The 24,972-nt window shown below is 31.9% G+C and overlaps 1 protein-coding gene across 2 annotated transcripts in view; it reads left to right on the plus strand.

Annotated features, from left to right (window-relative positions):
* STAG1 (stromal antigen 1) overlaps positions 1-24,972 on the plus strand; it is a 467,337-nt gene that overhangs the window by 381,366 nt on the left and 60,999 nt on the right. For both annotated transcript variants that reach the window (XM_040636781.1, XM_040636782.1), the window contains 6 exons: positions 892-984; positions 1,089-1,178; positions 1,325-1,528; positions 2,681-2,751; positions 4,153-4,240; positions 21,588-21,668. In XM_040636781.1, coding sequence (XP_040492715.1) covers positions 892-984; positions 1,089-1,178; positions 1,325-1,528; positions 2,681-2,751; positions 4,153-4,240; positions 21,588-21,668 — 627 coding nt within the window. The remainder of the gene's footprint in view (positions 1-891; positions 985-1,088; positions 1,179-1,324; positions 1,529-2,680; positions 2,752-4,152; positions 4,241-21,587; positions 21,669-24,972) is intronic.

The following is a 24,972-nucleotide window of genomic DNA, read 5'->3' on the forward strand; positions in this document are numbered from 1 at the left end:
GCAGGCTGATGAATGAGATCTAAGTTGTCCAGCTACAGAAACAGCAAGATGGCAAATGATTTTTCAGAGTTATTTGTGATATTTTAAAGACACATTAAAAGCTGTATTGATTCAAAAAAATTAGGGTTTACATTTATAAAGTGCTAATTTCTATTGGAATGTTTTTGTTCTATAAAGCCATTCAACATCATGGTGCTAGGTTCCTTCAAGATAATAGCAAAATATAAAATACCTTGGGGAAATGATTATCTTAACTGAACTTGCATTTTAATATTTTATTTTTGGAACCACTTATGGTTTAGCTAGTTGAATATGGGAAAAGGTGATGGGCATTATCAGCTTCAGTTGGTTCAGTGATGAAAGGCTTCACCCCTGTGTCTTGATTGTTGCCTAACAGACTTATGAACTTAGAAGGACAACTACAACAAATGAGTCCAGAGACATTGTTAGTATATGCTTTAAAAAATAAGTGAAAATTTATTAGCTGGTGACAGTAAAAAAAAGCATTACTTTTTAAAGTATTTTTAGAAAAGTGTGTTTAACAAAGGGGAGATTACTGTTAACATATTGAGGTTAAAACTGGAAAAATTATTTCACTGTTTCAATATTTTTATATTCATAACTGGTTTTATAGAAATGTTAATTTTTTAAATCTAAACAAGTAGTAATTTATCTAAGCTTTAGTGATTCTTAAGTAGCTATTTAATAAAGTAATAACTGCATGTTAATTAGAAATAAGCATAAAACTAGAGATATTTGTTTTAGTAATTTGTTAACCTCCTCTGAAAATTCTCAGCTACATTACCAATGCTTCATTGTTCTGTGTAACATTCTAGATTTATAAATTATTATGTGACATTATATTATTTGCCCATTGCAATTTTTTTCTAGGTGCTAACTGCCAAAGAAAGAAAAACTCAAATTGATGATAGAAACAAATTGACTGAGCATTTTATTATCACACTTCCCATGTTGCTATCAAAGGTATAATTTCATTTACATTTCTGTGATAATATGCCACTGAGTTTGGTTATTACTAAACTATTAAAGTAGTTAACTTCTTTTTTCTTTGCTTCTCCTTCTTCTAGTATTCTGCAGATGCAGAGAAGGTAGCAAACTTGCTACAGATCCCACAGTATTTTGATCTAGAAATTTATAGCACAGGTAGAATGGAAAAGGTAAGACATTATGAAATCAAAATTCTATTATAGTCAGTTTAAATAACTGGATTATTTCATTTTCATGTAATCTATAGGCTTACTATTTGACAAATGCTTATTTTTATTAATGTAAATATCATAGTTTTTCTTTTTTTCCTCCTCAGCATCTGGATGCTTTATTAAAACAGATTAAGTTTGTTGTGGAGAAACATGTAGAATCAGATGTTCTAGAAGCCTGCAGTAAAACCTATAGCATCTTATGCAGTGAAGAGTATACCATCCAAAACAGAGTTGACATAGCTCGAAGTCAGCTGATTGATGAGTTTGTAGATCGATTCAATCATTCTGTGGAAGATCTACTGCAAGAGGTCTGTTTTAAAGTAAACACGTGTATATGATAATTTTGGCTAATAATTATTCAAAGTTGAATGTGCAGATCGTTTCCATAAAATAAAATCTAGTGGAATTCTCTGTCTTTTTCAAATCTTAGCATTATTGCAACTGTTCATCCTATAAACGTTAACTTTGGTTATACTTTATTTTAAAAACCTGTTTCGGGGTGCCTGGGTGACTCAGTCAGTTAAGCGTCTGACTCTTGGTTTCAGCTGAGGTCATGATCTCAGGATTGTGAGATAGAGCCCTGCATCAGGCTCCACACTGGGCACGGAGCCTGCTTAAGATTCTCTCTCTCTGTCTCTCTCTCCATTCCCCCCTTAAAAAATAAAAAAATAAAAAAAACTTTTTCATAAAAGCTAATTTTTTTTTCTTTTTAAAGTCTGGCTTTTCTTAATTCATTTTTCAATTTTCCTGGAGCCTAATTTACATTTTAATATTACTGAACTGTTATGACGTGCTAATAAATAGAACATAAAAATTAAGTGTGCTTGTAAGGGACAGCCACTTACCAGTGGTATGCCTAGGATAACAGCAAACATCTCCAACTGGTTATTTTTATAATTATTCTTAGGATTCCCGCCTCTTGCCTTCTACCTCCAATCAGTGTAAGCAATTTGAGAACCCCCACAGTTTTCTGTGCTCTGATGGCCAGGCTGATAGGATTTTCTTTTTAATCCATGTAACCAGTTTTTTCCTGCTTCTAACTTTTAATTTTAACTTTTAATTTTTTTCAACAATTTTTGATTTTTCATTGTGATTTTGAGCTACAAAAGTAACTGACAATCAATAAAATCTTTGAATAACTATTAAAATCTTTGAAGTACATACCTTTTCACTCAGCAGCTTCAATGAATTTATCCTAAAGTATTAATCAGAAAAGTATACAATGTTAATGTTTACAGCATTGTTTAAAGTGCAAAAGTGGCTGTCTCTGAGTGTTAACAATTATGGGTGGTTTTTTTTTTTTGGTTTTTTGCTTATTTGTACTTTCTTATTTACCAACAGTGAATATGTATTCTTTATATAATGAAAGAGCATTCTTTTAGGCAGTAGTAATAGACTTCCATGTGAATTTCAGGATAAGTAAAGTTATGGTAATGAAATAATGTCTATTTTATTTATAGGGAGAAGAAGCTGATGATGATGATATTTACAATGTTCTTTCCACATTAAAGCGGTTAACGTCTTTTCATAAGTATGTAATTTTATTTCGATTTGGTTAATAACATTTTTTAGCCAACATAAAATAGATTATTTTTATAATATTTAACATCCTTTTTACAGTGGGAAGTTTTAGACAAATACTGAGGTGTGATTTTTTTCTTATTATTCAGATTTTCTTCAGATAAATTATGGGGTTTTATTATTTGATTACTTATGGAGTAAGATTTATCACTCAGTGTAACAAATATACACTGTACACTGTACAAGTTTGTTAATCAGTACCATTACTAGGCTTACTCTATAAGCTGGAGTTTAGAGGTATTATTTGCATTTGATAGCTTTTAGAAATCTTATAAATAAGAAAAAATATTTTGGGGAAGGCCATGAAAGTTATGTCTATGAGCTTTTTTTCCTTAATCGTTCTTGTTTGTCTATTTATTATTGTGCTCTTACTGTGTAGACAGACTAGCTGGACTTGAATAAGGAAAAAAGGCTCAGATTAATGAAATAAATGTTATTTTTAAATTGTAATTTATATGTCCCTTGTTAATGAGGTATGCTTATCTTCTCCATAAAGAAAGGAAAATAGAGGACTTTGTTGTTAAAAGAATGTTTAAGTGTAGTCCTTACATTAATGAATACTTCAGATTTCAAAAACTGTGTCTAAAATCTAAGACATTTCTTTATATACAAGTATACTGTTTGGAATTCTGTGGAGAAGTAAACTCTTAGTTTTAAAAATATTTTAACATTTGAAAATAAAAGTTGACAACTAGTGTCAAAACTCCTTTTAAAAAAATATTTTGGTGTTTCAAAATAAAAGTTAACAGGCATTGATCTACAATTTTAGTAGTAGAACTCATGAGAAAATAAAATGTCAGCATTATTTCAATTAAGAAGCCTATAGCTACACTAAAGTTTTCTAGCTTTGCCATGTTTCCTTTCCTCTGGTTTTGTCTTTCTTGTGAATACAAGTCTCTCTTTCAAAAATACGCATGTATTTATATTTTGAAATTGTGAATGGATTTGTTAAAATGTATTTTAAAATATGCTAGGAAAAATGAAATGGGAGTACAGGCTTAGGTTGACTGTGTAGTAGTAATCTTCATTTAAAGGTATGAATTTTTATTAATTGATTTCTTTTAATTAATTCCTAATATCAGCTTATGTATTCTCTGTCTCCTCTCCCCCTCTCACTTTCCTTGTTTCTCTTTCCCTTTTCCCCTTTTTCTTTCTTTCTTTTTCTTTCCTTTCTTCCTTCCATCCTCTTTCCTTGTTTCCTTCTTCCTTTCTTTCTATTTGCACATTTATCAATCTTTCTCGATTCTATAAGAAATTGAAGTTACTTTATACTTCCACCCACTGAAACTGAGCTCAAATTTAAATTTTCTTCTGCTCTAGAGTAAAATTAATGCATTTTTGTTTATTTTAGTGCTCATGATCTCACAAAATGGGATCTATTTGGTAATTGCTACAGATTATTGAAGACTGGAATTGAACATGGAGCAATGCCAGAACAGGTAGGAGTTTATTGATATTCCTTCTTTGTCATTTTAGAAAGCTAAGTGTCTCTGAAATCACACAGGATTATCAAAAGCCTTACATAGAAAGTAGTTGATAATTCTTAAATGTAGCTGCTTCCTTTGAGAATTATTGCCATAGTGATTAAATATTATTGATAGATGTTAGTGATTGAATGTTACTGATAGATGTATTATATTTTCAGGTTTGAGCAGAAAAAAGTAGAGAATGTATTTCAAACATTTAATACTAAAGTAAACAGTATTACTCTTTTAGGAAAAATACCATTAGTTACTATAGTAGCAATTTCAGAACTTAATCAATTCAGTTTGATGAAAATTCCTAGTATGGCTGTATTCCAGGCACTGTTCTAGATATTGATAATAGTAAGCCTTAGGTATGGCGTACTTTTTGTAGTAGAACCATAATTAAGTAAGCTTGAAACCTTTAGTAGACTTTAGACCTTTTTGCATTCATATATATGTTGGAATGGAAAGAGCAGGAATTCACCAAATTTCTCAGAAGAAATTTAAAATAGTCAATTTAATTCTATGTAAGAATTAAGTTGTTGTTACTTAACAATTGTAATTATTACAATTGTTAACGGTTACATTTATTAGAGTTAATTTTAATTGACACAATTATTGTTACTTAGCAATAACAGTCTTTTCTAAGAATTAAAGTTATTTTGTATACTGCATATACTCATTCATTAGACCAAGATATCAATCCATAGTTAGCTACAGGTGGTGTTTAGAGGTGGTCTTATCTTATTATACTAAATGACACTTTATTATACTAAGTGAGAATTTCAACAGATATAACAATTATGATAGCATATTAAAAGTTAATCACAGAAGCAATGCTTTATCATTGCTATGATTAATTCTTTTAAGTTGTTTTAATTCATGGTTTTGATCCCTACTTAATTTAACAGCCATTCTTAATAACAGATGTCCTTGATTATGATTATAGGTGTTATTATAGTTTGTGGAAAGAAGCTAAATATTTAACTTTGTTGTTTTACTTCATTTATTGCTGACTCTTCAACTTCCATCCTGTCTTATCTCAAACTTTTCAGTAGCCTAAATACTATTCACTAATATTCCCAAGCTGTTCTTCAAAGTTGAAAGGGATTGATAAAGATATTCCTTGTTTTGGTTTCCTCATTTTCCTCAACAAAATAATGAGGATAGCACATCTCTGTTTCATCTGGGGATTGTAGCTATGTCAAAATTTCTTTTTTAATTCACTACACCATCATTTATCGTCATAGAACTTGTGACAGTCTCACATCATTGTCTTCTTTGGTTATCATGGTTTTCCATTACTTATTTTCACTGCGTATGTATTATTTACCCCATTTTATTTTAGTTTGAGTAAGAGAACAGATACATGTGACATTTGCTTAAACTTTCTTAATCTTGGACACATACTCTTTTTATTTTAAACTCCACTATAGTTAACATACAGGATTAATTTCAGGATTACAATATAGTGATTCAACAATTCTAAACATTACTCAATGCTTATCATGATAAGTGTACTCTTAATCTCCTTCACCTATTTCACCCATTTCCCTACTCACCATCAGTTTGTTCTCTATAGTTAGAGTCTCTTTTTTTGGCTTGTCTCTTTTTTTTCTTTGTTCATTTGTTTTGTTTCTTAAATTCCACATCATACAGTGTTTGTCTTTCTCTGACTGACATATTTGTCTTAGCTTTCTATTCTGTAGCTCCATCTATGTTGTTGCAAATAGCAATATTTCATTCTTTTTTATGATGAAGGTAATATTCCATTGTGTATATATACATGCATATATCTCACCTCTTCTTTATCCATTCATCTTATCAGTGGACACAGACAGCTTCCATAATTTGCTATTGTAAATAATGCTGCAATAAACATAGGGGTGCAAAGATCCTTTTGAATTAGTATTTTTGTATTCTTTGGGTAAATACCCAGTAGGAGAATTACTGGATCATTAGTATTTTTTGAGGAACCTCCATACTGTCTTTCACAGTGTCTACACCACTTTGTATTCCCACCAACAGTGCACAAGGGGTTCTTTTTCTCCACATCCTTACCAATGCTGCTTGTTTCTTGTGTTTTGGGATTTAGCTAATCTGACAAGCGTGAGGTGATATCTTATTGTAGTATTGATTTGCATTTCCCTGATGATAAGTAATAATGAGCATCTTTTCGTGTGTCTTTTGGCCATCTCTCTTTTCTTTGGAGAAATATCTGTTGCTGTCCTCTGCCCAGTTTTTAAGTATATTATTTGTTTTTTAGTTGTTGAGTTGTATCAGTTCTTTATATATTTTAGATACTAACCCTTTATCAGATATGTCATTTGCAAATATGTTCTTCCATTCAGTGTGTTGCCTTTTAGCTTTGTTGATTGTTTCCTTTGCTGTGCAGAAGCTTTTTATTTTGATATAGTCTCAATTGTTTGTTTTTGCTTTTGTTTCCCTTGCCTCAGGAGACCCATCTAGAAAAATGTTGTAATGGCCAGTGTCAGAGAAATTATTGCCTCTGCTTTTTTCTAGGAATTTTATGGTTTCCCTCTCACATTTAGGTCTTTAATCAATTTGAGTTTATTTTTGTGTATGGTGTAAGAAAGTGGTCCAGTTTCAGTCTTCTGCATGTTGCTGTCCAGTTTTCCCAGCACCATTAGTTGAAGAGACTGTCTTTTTCCCATTGCATATTCTTGCCTTCTTTATTGAAGATTAATTGACCATACAATTTTGGGTTTATTTTTGGGCTTTCTGTTCTGTTCCATTGATCTATATATCTGTTTTTGTGCCAGTACCATACTGTTTTGATTACTACAGCTTTGTAGTGTATCTTGAAATCTGGGATTGTGATATCTCCAGTTTTGTTCTTTTTTTTGTCAAGACTGCTTTGGCTCTTCGAGGTCTTTTGTGATTTCACACAGATTTTAGGATTCTTTGTTCCAGTTCTGTGAGAAATGCTGTTGGTATTTTGATAGGGATTGCATTAATTCTGTAATTTGCTTTGTGTAGTATGGACATTTGAACGATATATGTTCTTCCAATCCATGATCATGGAATATCTTACTATTTGTGTCATTAGACATATTCTTAAAATTGTAATCACGTGTATGAAGTTTTAGTGCATCACTACTAGATTATACACTTGTTTGTTTTAGCAATAAAAACTATGTACCACTAAGCAGCTCCTAGAAACATGTCTTTAGATACCCAGTATTAAAAATTCAAAAAGTATACAGGATTCGACGAGTTCTTCACAGGACCATGCATGCTCACTCTTCTAGATTGCCATTCTGTACTTTAAATTAGAATTCAAAGAAAGTACCCTTTTAGAGCAGGTATATCAAATAACTACCAGAATATCTACCTTTAGTCATGCTTCACATTCTGAAGGTAGTTAAGATTTATTGTCTATCTGTCTAATTTATTGTCCATATGTTTGACTCTGTTTTCCATGGTAACCATTTAACTAGAAGCTTCTTTGTCCCACTCTTCAGAGTTAGCTGAATTTTTTTTTCTTTCCTCTTCCACTGATCTTTTCTCATGCCAGTACTGTTTTAACTATTATAGCTTTAGAATATGATTGAAGTTTAGAAGAATTTACCTAATTTTATAATAATTTTTAAAGTCAAATTATACAAAAGTTATAGTGGAAAAATTAATTCTTACCCCTTCACCTGATTCATCTACTCTGGCAATAGTTTTCCACAGCTACATACTTGCATACTTTCTCTCTACATATGTTTTTATTTTTACATAAATATGCATATATAAAAATTAGTAATAATATTCTTTATAGCAGTTTTTTCCCAGGCCAGAAGTCAAGGAATAACACATTGCATTTAGTTGTTATATCTTTTTTTTTTTTGTCTCTTTTAATCTGGAATGCTTTCTTCTCCTTTTCTTTGATGACATTGACATTTTGAAGAGTACAAGCAGTTATTTTATAGAATGTACTCAACTTAGTTTTGTCTAATCATCCATATAATGAATTCTTGGTAGGAATGCTACAGTAAATGATATTTGTCTTCAGTGCATCACATCAGGAGGCACATGATATCAGTTTGTTTGCTATTTGTGATATTAACTTTGATTACTTTAGTAAGGTAGATTCTGCCAAGTCTGTCCTATGTAATTTCCATTTTCATTTTTAATGTGGAAAGATTCCTTAAGGCTGTGTAAGTATTCCTGTTTCTTACAAACTTTGATACAATGTTAGCATCTATTTATGATTCTTGTCTGAGTCGTTTATTTCTGTCATGGTCACAAAATGGTAAATTAAATGGTAATTTTCTAACTGTCATTTATTTATGTCATTAATTTTTTGGCCCTCTGCTATAATGCCCTCTCCATTCACTCATTCATTTTTTAACATTCATATGAATTCATGGATTGCTACTTTATTCCTATTCTGTCCAGCTAGTTAAAATGGACTCCTTTTATTATTTATTTTGGTGCTCAAATTGTTGCAGAATTAGCCAGAGGGAATTCCTTTCAAACCTCCTCCTGTGTGCTTTTCAATATTTTTTTGAGCATTTCCATTCTTTCAGGAATAAGAATATGGCATCTGGCATCTGTTTGTGCCCTCCCATATGCTAATGAATTTTTAACCTATGATAAGTATTAAAAGTTACTGCAATTCCATAACACAAGTAATTACTAGCTGGTAAACAACCCACATTTCAGAATTTATTATAGTATTTCTTCATACAATTTTTAGTAAAAGAAAGACAACAAATATTTAAATTCTTCTTAATTTGTTTTGTGATTTTGTGCCTGTTTCCTGTTGGTATACATATAAGTTTATACCTTGTCTTAGGTAACATCTAAGAAAAATAAAATATTAGACTTCTGCTTTAATATATAGTTTCCAGAATTGTCTGAATTGATTCTAAAAATTGAAAATCAATAAAGAACATTTGTAAATTGTTTTGGTGAATATTTGCTGTATAACAAAACAGTGTGAGTAAACCCATAAAGAGGGAATTGTAATCATGTGTCACTAACTTGGGGCCTCTCAGGGCATAAGTAATAAAAAACTTCTGTTTTGTGCTTATTATGTACCAGGTAATATTTTAAGTCTTTATGTGTATTTATTTGTTTAAGCCTTAGGACAACCCTATGGAATATGTATCATTATTCTTTTTTGATGATGAAACTGAAACATAGAGATATTAAATAAATTGCCTAATGTCACATAGCTATTGGATACCCACTCAAACCAAGCTTTTAAATTCTGTTCAGTGTCTCTTCACATTTTTTTGTACTAATTTGCTACTGCTCTTTATGATATCCCATCCCTTCTGATGTTTGCCCCATGTCAAACTCTTTTTTTTTTTTTTATTTTTTCTAAACATCTTTTGTATTTTTTCAGTGAGAATTGTGGGGAGAGATTAAATACTGGTACTTAATCTGTCATCATGAACTGGAAATCAACACATTTCTTTCTCTTTTTCTTAATTTTTTTTATTATGTTAGCCACCATATAGTACATCGTTAGTTTTTGATGTAGTGTTCCATGATTCATCGTTTGCGTATAACACCCAGTGCTCTATGCAATAAGTGACCTCCTTAATACCCATCATCAGGCTAACCCATCCCCCCACCTCCATCCCCTCCAAAACCCTCAGTTTGTTTCCCGGAGTTCATAGTCTCACATGGTTTGTCTTCCCCTCTGGTTTCCCCCCTTTCATTTTTCCCTTCCTTCTCCTGATGTCCTCCATGCTGTTCCTGACGTTCCACAAATAAGTGAAACCATATGATAATTGTCTTTCTCTGCTTGTCTTATTTCACTTAGCATAATCTCCTCCAGTTCCATCCATGTTGATGCAAATATTGGGTAATCATCCTTTCTGATGGCTGAGTAATACTCCATCGTATATATGGACTACATCTTCTTTATCCATTCGTCTGTTGAAGGGCATCTTGGCTCCTTCACTTTTCTTTAAACTGAACATAATACAGGGGTTGAGTTTAACTTCAGTGGCATTATTGCTCTAGGATAGATTATGACTTGTGTAAATAATGCAATCATACTTTCTTTAGAAGCATGTTGATGCTTTCCTTAGAAGACTACATACTTATTTCCTTGACTGAGTTGAGAAATTATTTCATTTACCCACTTCTGACTCTTCCTTAGGCATCCCATATCAAAATTTTGCCACCACTTACACACACATCCAGACTACCACCTACCTATTCATTATTCACCAAAAATGTGTATGAGTGTCAGATCCTGAAGACATAAGGATATATTAGAAGCAGTCCTTAATCTCAAGAGATTTTTTGCCTTTTTAAAAAATTCTACCTCCTCAATGTCTCTTTTGCCCTCAGTCTTTTAGCCCTACTATCATTTCCTTACTTTAATCTTAGTTTATCATTTCCTTAGTTTAACCTTCATATTTTCTCTTGTGAATCACAGTAGTAGTTACCTCTTTTGTCTTAGTAACATTCGTTTCAGCCTCTGTCTAATCTAGGTTCTGTTCCAGTAATTTTCAATGTATCATGTGTATCTGAAAACCTTACGGAGTTGTTGGTTTTTTGTTTTTAAATACTGACATACTCTCAGATACCATTGTAAGAATAAATTGGTGTAATCATTTTAGAAGGTTGTCAACCTGTCAAAATTAAAAGTAGACATATCCTTAAGCAACACTTATAATTTAGGAATTTAGACACAGATATATACTTGGACATGTGTAAAAAGATGTAGCTACAAAGATGTTCATCATAGCATTATTTATAAAAATTTAAAACTTAAAATAATCTAAGTGTCAATCAATAGAGGACCAGTTAGCTTTGGTAAGATAGTTTTGATTCTATGCAATGCTATGTAACTATAAATTTAAAAAATAAGATTAATATTATTGATGTGAAGTATTCTATGTGAGACAAAATTTAATGAAAAAGGCAACGAGCAGAATGGTATATAAATTTAAAGGGGTGATAAAATCTCCATATATGAACATTTATTAATTGACAGATTATTTCTGGAATGATACATAAGGAACAGTTCAGCAGTGACTTTCTTAGTGGAAAACCAGATCTGTAGTGGTCAAGAAGCTTAATTTGAATAGAACACCATTATACTGTTGGATATTTTACTATGTACATCTCTTGCTTTTTAAATTTAAAAAGTACTTGCTTAGTAACTGGAAATTGAGCTTTTAAGAACATGTGCCATTTGCAATAGCACCAAAAAAAATTAAATACTTAAGTATAAATCTAACAAAATATGTGCAAGATCTGTATACTGAAAACTATAAAACTCTAATGAAAGAAATTGAAGATCTTAATAAATGAGGATATATGATGTTCATGAATTAGAAGACTCAGTATTGTTAAGATGTCAGTTTTCCCCAAACTGATCTTAGATTAACACAGTTCCATTTAAAATCTCTACAGGATTTCTTGCAGAAACCGACAGCTTGATTCATAAAATTTATGTGGAAGGGCAAAAGAAATAAAATAACCAAAAGAATTTTGAAAAAGAACAACAAAGTTAGAATATTTACACTACCTGATTTCAAGACTAAACAGTAACTTTGATAGTGTGGTACTGAAGAAAGGATAGACATATAGATCAAAGGAGCAATATAGAGAATCCAGAAAGAAATACACTCACATATATGTAGTCAGTTGATTTTTGACAAAGGTGCTAGAGTAGTTCTTTGAGGAAAAGATAATCTTTTTAACAAATGGTGCTGAAATAGTTTATCTCAGTTCACACTTCACATCATATACAAAATTAACTCAGTAGGCCATTTAGACTATAAATCTAAGTGTAAAACCTACGAGTATAAAGCATCTGAAAAAGAACACAAACGTTAAAGTCTTTGTGACCTTTACGTTAGTCAAAAATTTCTTAAATACGTCAGAAGCATGATCCATAATTGAAAAATTTCAGAAATACACTTTCAACAAAATTAAGCACTTCTGCTCTTGAAAGACAGTATTAAGAGAATTGAAAAGACAAATATGAGACTGGGAAATAATTATAAATCACATACCTGATAACAGATTTGTACTCAAAAAGATAAGGATCTTTCAAAATTCAGTAGTAAGAAAAGCAACCAATATTTCACCAAAGAAGATAGATGACAAATTAACACAAGAAAGGCAATTTATCATTAGTCATTAGAGAAATGCATGTTAAAAGCACAATGAGATAATACTACAAATCATTTCAAGAGCAGTGGAGCTCATACCTTGCTAGTAGGAATGCAAAATGGTACATTCACTTCAGAAAGCAGTTTGACAGTTTCTTATAAAGTTACACAGACACTTTTCTGACCCAGCAGTCCCTTTCCTGAGTATTTATCCAAGAGAAATGAAAACTTAGGTTCACATAAAAACCTATACTAGAGGGGTGCCTAGGTGGCTCAGTTGGCTAAGCTTCCAACTCTTGATTTCAACTCAGGTCATGATCTCACGGTCTTGAGATCAAGCCCTGGGCTTAGCTCTGCGCTCAGCGGGGAGCCTGCTTAAGATTCTCTCTACCTCTTCCTCTGCCCCTCCCCCTGTTCATTCTCTATATCTCTTTAAAATAAATAAAATCTTTTAAAAACAACAACAACAACAAAAAACCCTATACCATAATGTGTATAGCAGCTGTGTTCAAAATTGCCCAAAACTGCAAACAACTCAAATGTTCAACTGGTAAAGGTATTAAAAACAAACTGTATTATCATCCATACGATAGAGTAATTCTCAGCAATAAAATGGAAGGTGCTACTCTTACATGCAACAGCATGGATGATTCTCAGTAACATTATACAGAGTCACAGAAACCAGATGCACAAAACTACATGCTATGTAATTTTATTATACATTCTGAAAAAGGCAAAACCAGAGAGTCAGAAAACAGATATCCAGAATGGGGCAAGGGGCTTACTACAGAAGGGCATGAGGGAATTTAAGGGTTGGTGGAACTATTCAATTTCTTGATTGTTTTGATGTTACCTGGCTATACATTTGTCAAAACTGTAGAACTGTAGGGGCACCTGGGTGGCACAGCGGTTAAGCGTCTGCCTTCAGCTCAGGGCGTGATCCCGGCGTTATGGGATCGAGCCCCACATCAGGCTCCTCCGCTATGAGCCTGCTTCTTCCTCTCCCACTCCCCCTGCTTGTGTTCCCTCTCTCGCTGGCTGTCTCTATCTCTGTCAAATAAATAAATAAAATCTTTAAAAAAAAAACAAACTGTAGAACTGTATGTTGAAAACAGATTTTTCTTTGTATATAATTTATACCTTAATTTTATCCAAATGCAAAAGGATAAAAATAAGACTAATTATTTCTCATACTTAATGAAGGCCATTTCAAAGCCTGACCAATGTATATTTTGAGATTTAGAGAGCCCCAGACCAAAACACAATAACGAAAGAAAACATTTATCACATGGTGGAAATCTCAGAACTGAGAGCCACAAATTGATACAATCTTTATTCTTATTTTTCAGCTCTCTAGCAAAGTTACATAGAATGATTGTAAATATTATTTTAATTAAAATTAATTGTTTAAAAAGATTGTTGAATTGTTTCTGTTGATCCTAAATCTTCAGGGGTGGAGCATGAAAATTTGTTGTTTTTTTTTAAATCTTTATAGATCCTTCAGAGGCATGGCTAGGGTGAAGTACATCTGTTCCTTCGAATGACAACATACAGTGTTACACCATTTTTGAAAAGCTCAAAAACTAGAAAAATTAAAGTGTATGTCCAGTGATACGTATATATGATAAAACTATTTTTTTAAGAGTCAGGACATGGATATACATGAAATTTAGTAGAATAGTTTGTCAGCCCCAAGGAACAGGGGCAAGATCATAGGTGGATACAAAGTTATTGATATCATACTAGTTCTTAAATTTGGTTGTCTGTTCATAGCTTAATCTTTTTACGCTTTATACATTTATTTTGAAGTATTGAATATTATTCTAAAATATCTTAACAAAACAAACAGAAGCACTTCTCTTTGCTGTTGTGAGTGGGATATTTTTGAAACACCTGATCATGTTACTCTTCTGTTCAAATGTGAACATGTTACTATCTGTGCATTACCTAGTATTCTTAGGATTACTTCCAGATTTTTTTGTCATAGTGAGGTGACCTTGTTATTGTCCAAACAAGTGTTCTTCTGAAAGTGAAAGGGGGTACTTCTTAATTATTCCAAGACATAGGCATAAAGCAGGTTGTATAGTCACCCTCATATAAGGCCCTCTGTGATTTGGTTTCTGCTGATCTAGCCTTAGTATATGCTTTCACTTACACTGTACCAGCCTTTTGAGTTTGTTGGTGAAGCTTTTTTTGAAATTTCTATTCCTTCAACCTACACTTTCCCTTTGTTGCCAAATTAAATCTTACATCCTTCTTTAAAGATTTAGTATACACTTTTGCTTCTCTAGAAAGTTTTTCTTAACCATTATCACTCTTCCTAACTAAGACGGAGTCCTTCTTCTTGCCCCTCAGCATCTGACCCTGTGTGTGTATTCTTAGTCAAACCAATTACTGAATTGTTATAGTTGATAATTATTTATCTTCCCATTAGATTCTTCTCTGAGATCCAGGGAATATATTTGTTTTAAGCTCCTATTCTAGCAGAAGACTTGGATACTGAGTAAATGTCTGTGTGAAAAATGGAGTTCATATAGTCAACATTTGGCAACAGTGTTATTTTTTCAGATTATTATTTTAAATTGTCATACAGTTATATCTCTGATTATTATTTATATATCTGTAAAATTGCCTTTCTTTATGTTTCCGCATCTTTTTGTTGTGTTATGTTTTTTGTTGTGGTAAAAAACACATAACATATGAGATCTATTGTCTCAACAAATTTTTAAGTGTACAACACAGTATTGTTAATTAGAGGCACAATGTTGTAGAGCAGATCTCTAGTTCATTTTAATTTATAAGCTTTTTTCTATGTTAATATTCTTAGCCTTATGTCATTTGTTACAATAATTTATCAATGGAAATTTTTAAATTTTGTATATCTTGTTGCTTGGAATATAAATGTTCTTTGTATAATCAGAATTATTGGTTGTTTTTTGTTGTTTTCTTTCTTTGATGTCTTACTTGGAAAACCTTTCCCCACATTTTCAAGTCATTTAAATATTTACTTCTTTTTTCTTCTTGTATTTTAATAGTCTTATTTTTTTATTTAAATGTTTGGAATCTATTTGCATAAACCATTCATTTCACTTTGAATATGTCTTTAAGTGACTATTCTTCTTTTGGAATTATGGATGTTCCCTACTTTGACCCTTTCATAAGGACCATAATTCGATCTCCACTAAGTATTATGTCATGGTTTCTTAATGATTTCTGAATGGTTGTGATGCTGTATATGTTGTTTGGACAACTGTTTGCCTGTATTACTGTAGCATTTCAAGATCATCAGCAGAAATTGTTCATTGAGTCTTTTAAGCAGATCACTGAGATGGAAAGTGGCAAGATCTTGTTTGATGTTACAGCCTACATTGTTTGAGGAGAAAAGGCTAGTACATATGGACTGTTAAAGAATAGGCCTAAGGTGGAATGATATGAACTCCTGGTCCAGTGTGCTTTCCACTATATACAAAACCCCCTTTTGGAGATCAGTATGAAGAGATATCATTAAGAAAAAGAGTATAATATTTCACACTGGACTTACTGTTGACATACCACATTTTTCTTCACAGTCTTCCTCGTTTTAAATAGTGCTTGGAATTTCTGAGAAAGCTTAACAACAAAATTCCAGGGTCCAAAACTGCTAAGGATTAATGTGCATTAGCCTGTTATGTAGTCCATTCCTTGGGAAGTCCTAATTTCTTAGTTACAGAAGTTAACTTTTAACTATTTGAATTTTTTACCTCCCGTTTTTTACTCTTCTAGTGATTTTTTTTTTAATTTATAGTATACTGTGCCCACTGGTAATACAACACATTGGATGATCCTTCATTACCAAAGCACATGTAGAATTTAGAAATCTTTCATGTTTATTAAAGAATTGTTACTTCTTTATCACTATGATTTGCCTTAATGTTTGTGCTTTTCTAGCATTTGCTTAAGAAAAATATTACCACAAACTCTATTCTTTGCCATATTATTATTTTTTAAATTATTATCTAGTAGAATTGACTTATTTTCCTTTTATATAAAATTATGAATTTTAACATGTGTCTAGATTTATGTAATCACCACTACAATCAAGATACGGAACAGTTTTCATCATCCCTTTTTAAAATATCCCCTTACATCATCCCCCTTTAAAATATCCCCTATAAAAAAAGAAACCCCTTTTCTTCATATTGTCCCTCTTTTCTTCATGTTTTCCCTTTATAGTTAGATTCTTGCCCTACCTGCATCTCCTGGAAATCACTGCTCTGTTTTCCATCACTGTGGTTTTGTGTTTTTGAGATTTCCAAATAAATGGAATCATAAAGTATGTAACCCTTTAGAGCATAAAGTCTTTGGGTAAGCGTAATGTCTTCACTGACCGTGATGCCTTTGAAATTAATCCAAGTTCTTTGAATCAATAGTTGGTGCATTTTTTAAATTAATGGTTGGTTCAGTTCTCCTCCACTATGTGTATATACCAGTTTGTTTTATCCATTCACCTATTGACAGGCATTTGGGTTATTTCCATCTTTTGGCTTTCACCACTAAAGCTGCTATGAACATATGTGTACAGGTTTTTGTTTGAACATAAGTTTTCATTTCTCTAAAGTAAATGCCCAGGAGTACAATTGCAGGTATTAGGGTATAAGTGTGTAACTTTATTAGAAATTGCCAAACCATTTTCCAGAGTGTCTGTTATCATTCTGCATTCCTGCCAGCAGTGTGAGAGTCCCAGTTGTTCCACATTCTCATCAACACTTGATATTGTTAGTAGTTTTTACTTTAGCCAACTTGGTAGGTATGCAGTGGTATCTCATTGTGCTTTTAATGTACATTTCCTTAATGCTAATGATGTTGAACATCTTTTCTTGCGCTTATTTGCCAGCCTTACATTCTTCTTGGTAAGCTATCCTGATTATTAATTTGCATCTAAAGGCTTTTTTTAAAAGGGGTTATTAATTGTCACTCATATTAATCTACTCTAAATATGATAGACAAACCAGTACTGGATATGAAAAGCAGGCTAGTATTAAGTTTAGTTCATTCTTTTGTCATGTCATTTTACCACTGAAAAATTTGATCCTTCATTCCCTTAAAGTCTCTTTGCAAACAGAAAAGTGAAAGAGCCCCAATTTATCCCACAGCTATTAGGTAGATTCTCAGTATTTTAAACATACCCTACATATGTAGATAATATGTACCTACACATGTATATATTACATATACATAATCTTATTCTATAGTCCTATTTCATTTTTCATAAAAATTCAGTTTTTCTAAACATAAACATTCTAGGAGCTTATCCTTTGAACTTTATTTACATGTAACACTACAGTTCGTCTTCAAGATGTGTGATATCATTAGCCAGAGTTTGAATGATTCTCATTAATTCAATCTGTTAATCAAAGATAGAGAGCTATTTTTCCTTTAAATAGGTAAAAGTAATTATTAAGGGAAAGGACTAAGCATTTTTATGTTGATTAAGGTAATGCTGATTGCTATAGTAGATTAATCTCAATATCTCAGTGACTTAACGCAATAAAAATTTATTTCTCACACCCATACCTTTATAAAGTGCAATTAAGGAAAGTGGGATGTCACTGCACCATCCACTTATTCAAGGATCTAAGGTCTCCTGGGTCACTGATTCCCTGCAGGCAGGTAGGAGAGTAGAAGATGGAAAAGGCACTCCTTCTTAACTGCTTTTGCCCAGAAATTTGCAGTACACATTACCGTGTCCTCCCAGGACAGTGTGAGCTAATGGAAACAGGCAGACAGAGGGGTGGGGTTGGAAAAAATTCTTTGTCATCAGCCCAGTACTTGCTATACTTATTCAGAGATCCTCTCTAGAGTCAGAGTATTATTAATCAAGGAAAGGCAGAAGGGCTGTGGTCCTCATTGGTTAAAACAGTCTCTTTTGGCTTTTTCAGTTTTTTATTGTTTGTCCTTGTTTCGTCTGTCTATTCTACAGAAAGATGAAGTTGCTGAATAAATGACTTCTGATGAGTTGGGATAACATCACTTAGTATGGAGGATAAAATATCAGTATGACTGATGTAAAACCCAGAAGGAAGTGTTCTAAATTTTCTTTAAATGTGATTAGCTATATTGTTATATAATTATACCTGTGAGAAGGCAAAATGCTTCCTAGTTAATGAAAGTGAGCTTTTTATATTAAAAATAATGCAGTGGATCCCTTAAAGTAAATGCATGATGAATGCCAATATATGAAACAGATTAAAATGAGGATGCTCTATTTGAAATATGTATTGGAGTGATGAAGTGTCTCCTTCCCTCATAACCACGTCTAAGAAACTTCTGCAAAACTTTGGAACAGTTTGAATAACTTCCTAGTATATAGGTCAATAGAAATGTACAAGGAAGGGGAGTTATATTTGTGATGGTTAGGAGAAATGGTAACTAAAATTAAGCAATTCAACATTACTTTTTTCTATATCTTAATTTCCCACTGATAATGTTAATTTGTGTATTACTTTCCTAGTAATTTAACAAGTCAGGTTGTTTCGAACCAAAGATAAATTTTTTTTAACATACTCTTTTCCTTCCACACGAATCACTTTATTGATGTACCTTACATTCTAAATTAGAGGTTAACAAAATTTGTCTCAGGACTAGTATATGTACTATACTGAGCATCTTCTAAGTATAATAAGGTGATTTCTTTAGCATTAAATTTCATAACTTGACAGTGTTTTAGTAGTCTTGTTTCTGGCATTCTGACATGAGTCAATCATTTAATTATTATTACATTTGATAAAACCCTGACATCATCTCACTGGTGTTGCATCAAAAACAGCACTACCCATTGCTCTAATTCTGATTATTTATTTTTAGTGCTGAGTAGGGGCCTTGGAGATATCTTTTGCTTCTGTGATTTGAAACCTAAAATTTTTGAAGTAAAATCAGCTAAAATTCTAACCATTTCCTTCAGCATTCTATTTATTGATTTCTCTCTTGATTTATTATCTATGTATATTTATTCTTACAGTTTTTAGTTTATCAAGTGGGGAAGATAATAGAGATATTATAATAATGGAATTATTATTAGATATGTTTTATTGCAAGAAAGGTATACTGTGTATTCAAACAAAAAATGTAGTAAAAGCCCTATCCAAAATGAAATTCTCCTGTAGTTATGATTCTTAATCGATTTTATATTCCTGAATTCTGTTATTTGTCTCTGAAAAATAGGGACAAATTTTCACAAAACAAGAATTTACTGCCAATAAAAAATGAAAACTTGCCCATCTCCATTAGTAAGAGAGAGAGAGATAAGTTAATAGAAGTTAGTACTACATTAAAATAGTGCTCTTAGGGACACCTGGGTGGCTCAGATGGTTAAGCATCTGCTTTCAGATCAGGTCATGATCTCTGGGTCCTGGGATCGAGCCCCACATTGGGCTCCTCGTTTAGCAGGCAGTCTGCTTCTCCTTCTGCCTCTCCCCCCTGCTTGTGCTCTCTCTGTCTTTCTCTGTGTCTCTCTCTCAAATGAATAAATAAAATCTTTGGGATGCCTGACTGTCTCAGCCAGTTAAGCATCTGCCTTCAGCTCGGGTCGTGATCCCAGGGTCCTGGGATCAAGTCCCACATAGGGCTCCTTACTCAGCGGGGAGCCTGCTTCTCCCTCTGCCTGCTGCTCCCCCTGCTTGTGCCCTCTCTCCCTCTGCTAAATAAATAAATAAAATCTTTTTAAAAAATGAAATAAAATCTTTAATAAATAAATGAATCCATAAAGTTAAACATACACATACTATATAATCCAGCAACCCTAATCCTAAAGCAGTGGCCTTCAAAGTGTAGTTCGGAGCGCCCTGGTGATTTTCGGGGCATATCTATGATGTCAAACTATTTTCATAAGAAGAGGAAGATGTTATTTGCTCTTTTCATTCTCATTCTCTCACAAAAGTACATTGGAGTATTGGTGTCGTGTCAAAGAATATCCACATTTACCTGCAAAGATTGCCAAAATATACCTTCCTTTTCCAGCTAATCAGTGGCACTGGATTTCTTTATATACTTCAATCAGAATAGCATATTTTAATAAAATGCAGAAGCGCATTTGAAACCCTGTTTTCTATTAAGCCAGGCATTAATGCAATTTATAAAAATGTCATTCTTCCCACTAAATATTTTTCATTTTAGAAAATTTAGTTCTTTTTCAGAAATATGTATTCTTTATTATGGTGTAATTATTTTAATTTTTAAATGAATTAATACATATTTGAAACATTTATTATTTTTAATTTCTAATATGATAAATCTGTTAACCCACATAAACAAAAGCAATTTAGTTTTTTTGAGACTAATTTTTTAGTAATTTTTAAGAATATAGAGAGGTCCTGAGAGCTTAAAACTTCAAGAACCTCTGAGCTAGACAAATGCATCCATAGACACCAGAAGACATATATAAGAAAGCTTGTAGCAGCATTATTCATAATGGCCTAAAACCAGAAGCACTGTAAAAGCTAATCAACAAAAGAATGAATAAATAAGATATTCTAAATACAGTACAGGCCCAAAAAATAATGAACTACAGCTACATACAACAGTATGTATAAATCTTAACTATACATGTTAAAATGAAAGAAGTCAGATTCAAAGTAATTCATATTGCATCATTCCATTTATATAATGTTCACAACCGGGTGTCATAAATTCAGTATTTAGAGATGCAGACAGGTAGTTAAAATGTACTGACTGATAAGTCAAAATGACTGTTACCCGTAGAGGGGAAAAAAGACATTATATTGGGAGAAGGTGCTAGCAATGTTCTGTTTCTTGATTTGGATGGTGGTTACAAAGGTATTTTTCTTTATATTAATTTATTAAATGTTTTATGCACATTTCTGTATAAATGTTCTATTTCATAGTAAAAATGCTTTAAAACAAACTAATCATTTATAAACTGGATAAAAATGATTTCTTCAATCTCCCTTTAAAAATCTAAGCAAAATATTCATAACGGTAGATTTTTGTTTAAAGCATAGTGTTATTTGAGTCCATATTTATCAACATACATTATATCTTTATTCTCTAGACTGATATGTTGGTTTGTCTTTTTTTTAACCAAATATTATTTTATACATTCTTATTAATTCTACAGAAATTTGGACTTGAAACCTTATCATAAGAAAAAATATGATAAACATTGTTCTCTTAATACTATGTAAACATAAATTATGTCTCATTTATTTGAATTTTTTTATTTGATACAGATAGTCGTACAGGCACTGCAGTGTTCCCATTACTCGATTCTTTGGCAGTTGGTGAAAATTACTGATGGTTCTCCTTCCAAAGTAAGTAAGAGTTTCTGAAGGCAGAAGAGTATTTACTAAAATAAAATAACCTTGCTTAAATCATTATTTAATAATTTGTTACCAGTTATTATAATAAATTATAATTTTTAATGAAATATATAGTAATTATTGTTATCAACTCTTGCTTTATCCTATGAGTAAGTATATTTTACCTCTTCGAAAGATAACCAGTTCTTCAACCAATAGATGCAGAGTTATATAGATACACAAAGTTTAAAGTCTTACAAGAAATAACCGTAGTAGAAACCACAAGAGCTCCATAGGTGACATGCTAGTAAAAAAGAATAATATTGAAGGTAATGCTATGTAGCTTTTAGTTGTGGAATTAACGGCACCTTGGGACCCAAACTAAACACTCTTGTTAACACTCTTGTTAAAAACAAATTGTTAGATAATTTTTAAAAAATTTTAACCTAGCCATGACCATTGAAAACAAAAAGGAAAATACAAATCAGAGATTAAATGAAACTAGGATCCAAGAGAGTCAAATGGAGCCTAAAACTTGTTATCCCTGAGGATATTTTCTAATGAATCCCAAGGCCCATCAAGGGTGGAATATCTAATAGGTAGCATATCTCCGAAAAGTTGGGACCCTAAGAGCTACTTCCAGCACAAGGGTGAATTAGAAATAAACCTATACCAGCTCCATTCATGAGGGAATATAAGGAAAATAACCTGTCTTAAAATTTGTCATTGACTAAAGGGGAGAAAATAGGTCTTTCGTGAAAGTTTATAACAATGAGCGAGCTTTCATGTAGGTTTCCATCCTAAATTCATACTACTTCAGTGGTTCATTAAAAAGTTTAAAAAGCAAGGTAAGATTTTGATAGAAAAAATTCTGAAGGAACTTGCGTCAAAGAGGCAAATAAAATTTTAAGAAAAATGAGCTCATAGTAAAGATTACTCAACTCACAAGAAAACAAGAAACCATGAACAGAACCATGAAGAGAATTAGACCAAAAAAATGCTATTTATACATTGGAATTATCAGATACAAACATAATTATAAATAAATATATTTCAGTCGTTTCATGAAATGAGAGAGGCTAATATGTTCGTAAAGAGCAAACACTTGGTAAAGAACCAAGTAAAAATATTACAATGTTTACATATCCTCATCTTAACAAAACAGAGGCTGTTCAACCAGTAAAGGTTAATAATGCATTATAGAACCAACCGCATGATATGGAGCATTCTTTTCTTTCCTGATTAATAATTTGAGGATTTCTCTGCCTTTAGAAAGTAATTGGGGTTTTTATTTGATTTCGGTTAAAGCAATAGTAATATATTGGTTAGCCTCCTGGTTTTTATATTTTATTGACAATTTTAGTCTTGAAAAGCAAAAATCGAAGTTAACCTTTTATTAGTAACAAAAGTCTCTTTAAAGTGTATTATGGTTTCGTGTTTTGAAATGTTCCTTAATATGGTAAAATTAAAGGAGATTGAATATATGTAAGTTAAAATTTGATAGCGAGAGTTTATATATTACACATAATTACTTTTATTTTGATTTGTTCATCTGGTTAATTTTGGTATTCCATTTTTTTTCTAACTGAGATCATTTAGGTTATCTGAGCTGTTATTTGGCTGAATATTGATTCTTGCATTTACTAAATTTGGAATATATACTTGCCCCCAAAATTAGCATAATTAATGCTTAATTCCTCTATTAAATTTAATTTCAGTTTTGTTCTTTTGCAACTATATTCCGTAATTGGAGTGAGAATCTCTATTCTTGAACCCACTTTTTGAATATTTTCTATTTTTTTTTAGCCCTCTTACAGAATTATTTTGAAATTCCTTAGCTTTCTGTTTAATTTTGGTCTGACTCATTCTTCTAATAAAAGATACCTTCATTTTTTATCATTTCTCGAATAATGCAGAATTCATAGTTGTCCTTTCCACAGTGGCAGTGTAGCTTTTGTGCTCAACACTGATTTTCTTTATGCCAGAAAATGCTGCAGCATCTTTTAAGTGCTTTATTATTCAGTTGATTTCTGTATAAAGTTTTCTGGGCATTTATATCATATGTGAAATTTCCTTACTAAAGTGTCTCTCAAATTATTTCTTCCCATTTTGAAGTTGTTGGTAGTTTTCTTTAACCAAAGTATATTCAATAATCATTGTGTATTGGTTATATCTGTCATTTAAAAGTGGTTCTCTAAGTGATAATCTTAAAAAGCATGAATTTGCAGGACACAGGCAAACTTTAAAAATTAATCTCTCACCATACAGTACATCCCTGGTTTCTGATGTAAAGTTCGATGATTCATTAGTTGCGTATAACACCCAGTGCACCATGCAGTACGTGCCCTCCTTACTACCCATCACCAGTCTATCCCATTCCCCCACCCCCTCCCCTCTGAAGCCCTCAGTTTGTTTCTCAGAGTCCATACTGTATGGTGACTAACATAATAAAAAAATTTAAAAAAAAATCACCTGTGTGCCTTCCAGTGCACTAAAGGGATTAAAGTATTTCATGAGCAACTGATAAAAAAAAAATTAATCTCTCATTGCTAAGATTTCTCCTTTTAAAACAATTATTGTAATGACTCTTACAAATAATTACTAGATCAGTAATTGACAAACTTTCTAATCGCTTACGTGATGTAGGATATCTTTGAAAATTTAAGATCCACATGCATAAGCTTTGTATGCATTTAATCTATATTATTAATATCCCCCTGATAAGATACCAACTTTCTAATTATAGTTCCAGCCACATCATTAGCATATTGTATAAATAACCTTGAGGCAAGTCACTTGAATAATTTTTTTAAAACAGATAAGGTATGTCAAAGCATTTTATCTATTGTGAAATTTTTTCCAGATACTAATAACAACTAAAATAACCACTTATCTGTGTCAGGTTACTTATTTATAAAATTGAAAGTTGTATTGGGCCAATCATTTCTAGCTCTAAAATTCTTCAATCTCCTATGGTTAATAATGCTATAACTGCACATGTCTGGATAGATATACAAGAATCGTAACAGTGGTTAACTCTGGGAAAGAGAAATTCTTTGGGAGCAAACATAAGAAGGAGAGAAATTCATTTTTGCTTTATACCTTTTGATACTGTCTCAGGGATTGTTTTTGTTGATGGTGATATCTAACAGTGATAATAATTTTATCACAGAAATTTCAGAAACATCTTGATTCTCCCATCCTAATCTTAGGTTTTGATTTAGCACATATGACTCAGAGTTGTTGACCTTGGATGAATACTAGAAAAATGCCTAGTGTGTCCTGTATCTTATTTGCTGTGGCAGTATTATTCTTT

This window comes from Ursus maritimus, unplaced genomic scaffold, assembly GCF_017311325.1.
Source record: "Ursus maritimus isolate PB19 unplaced genomic scaffold, ASM1731132v1 scaffold_20, whole genome shotgun sequence".
NCBI classification, from domain to species: Eukaryota; Metazoa; Chordata; class Mammalia; order Carnivora; family Ursidae; genus Ursus; species Ursus maritimus.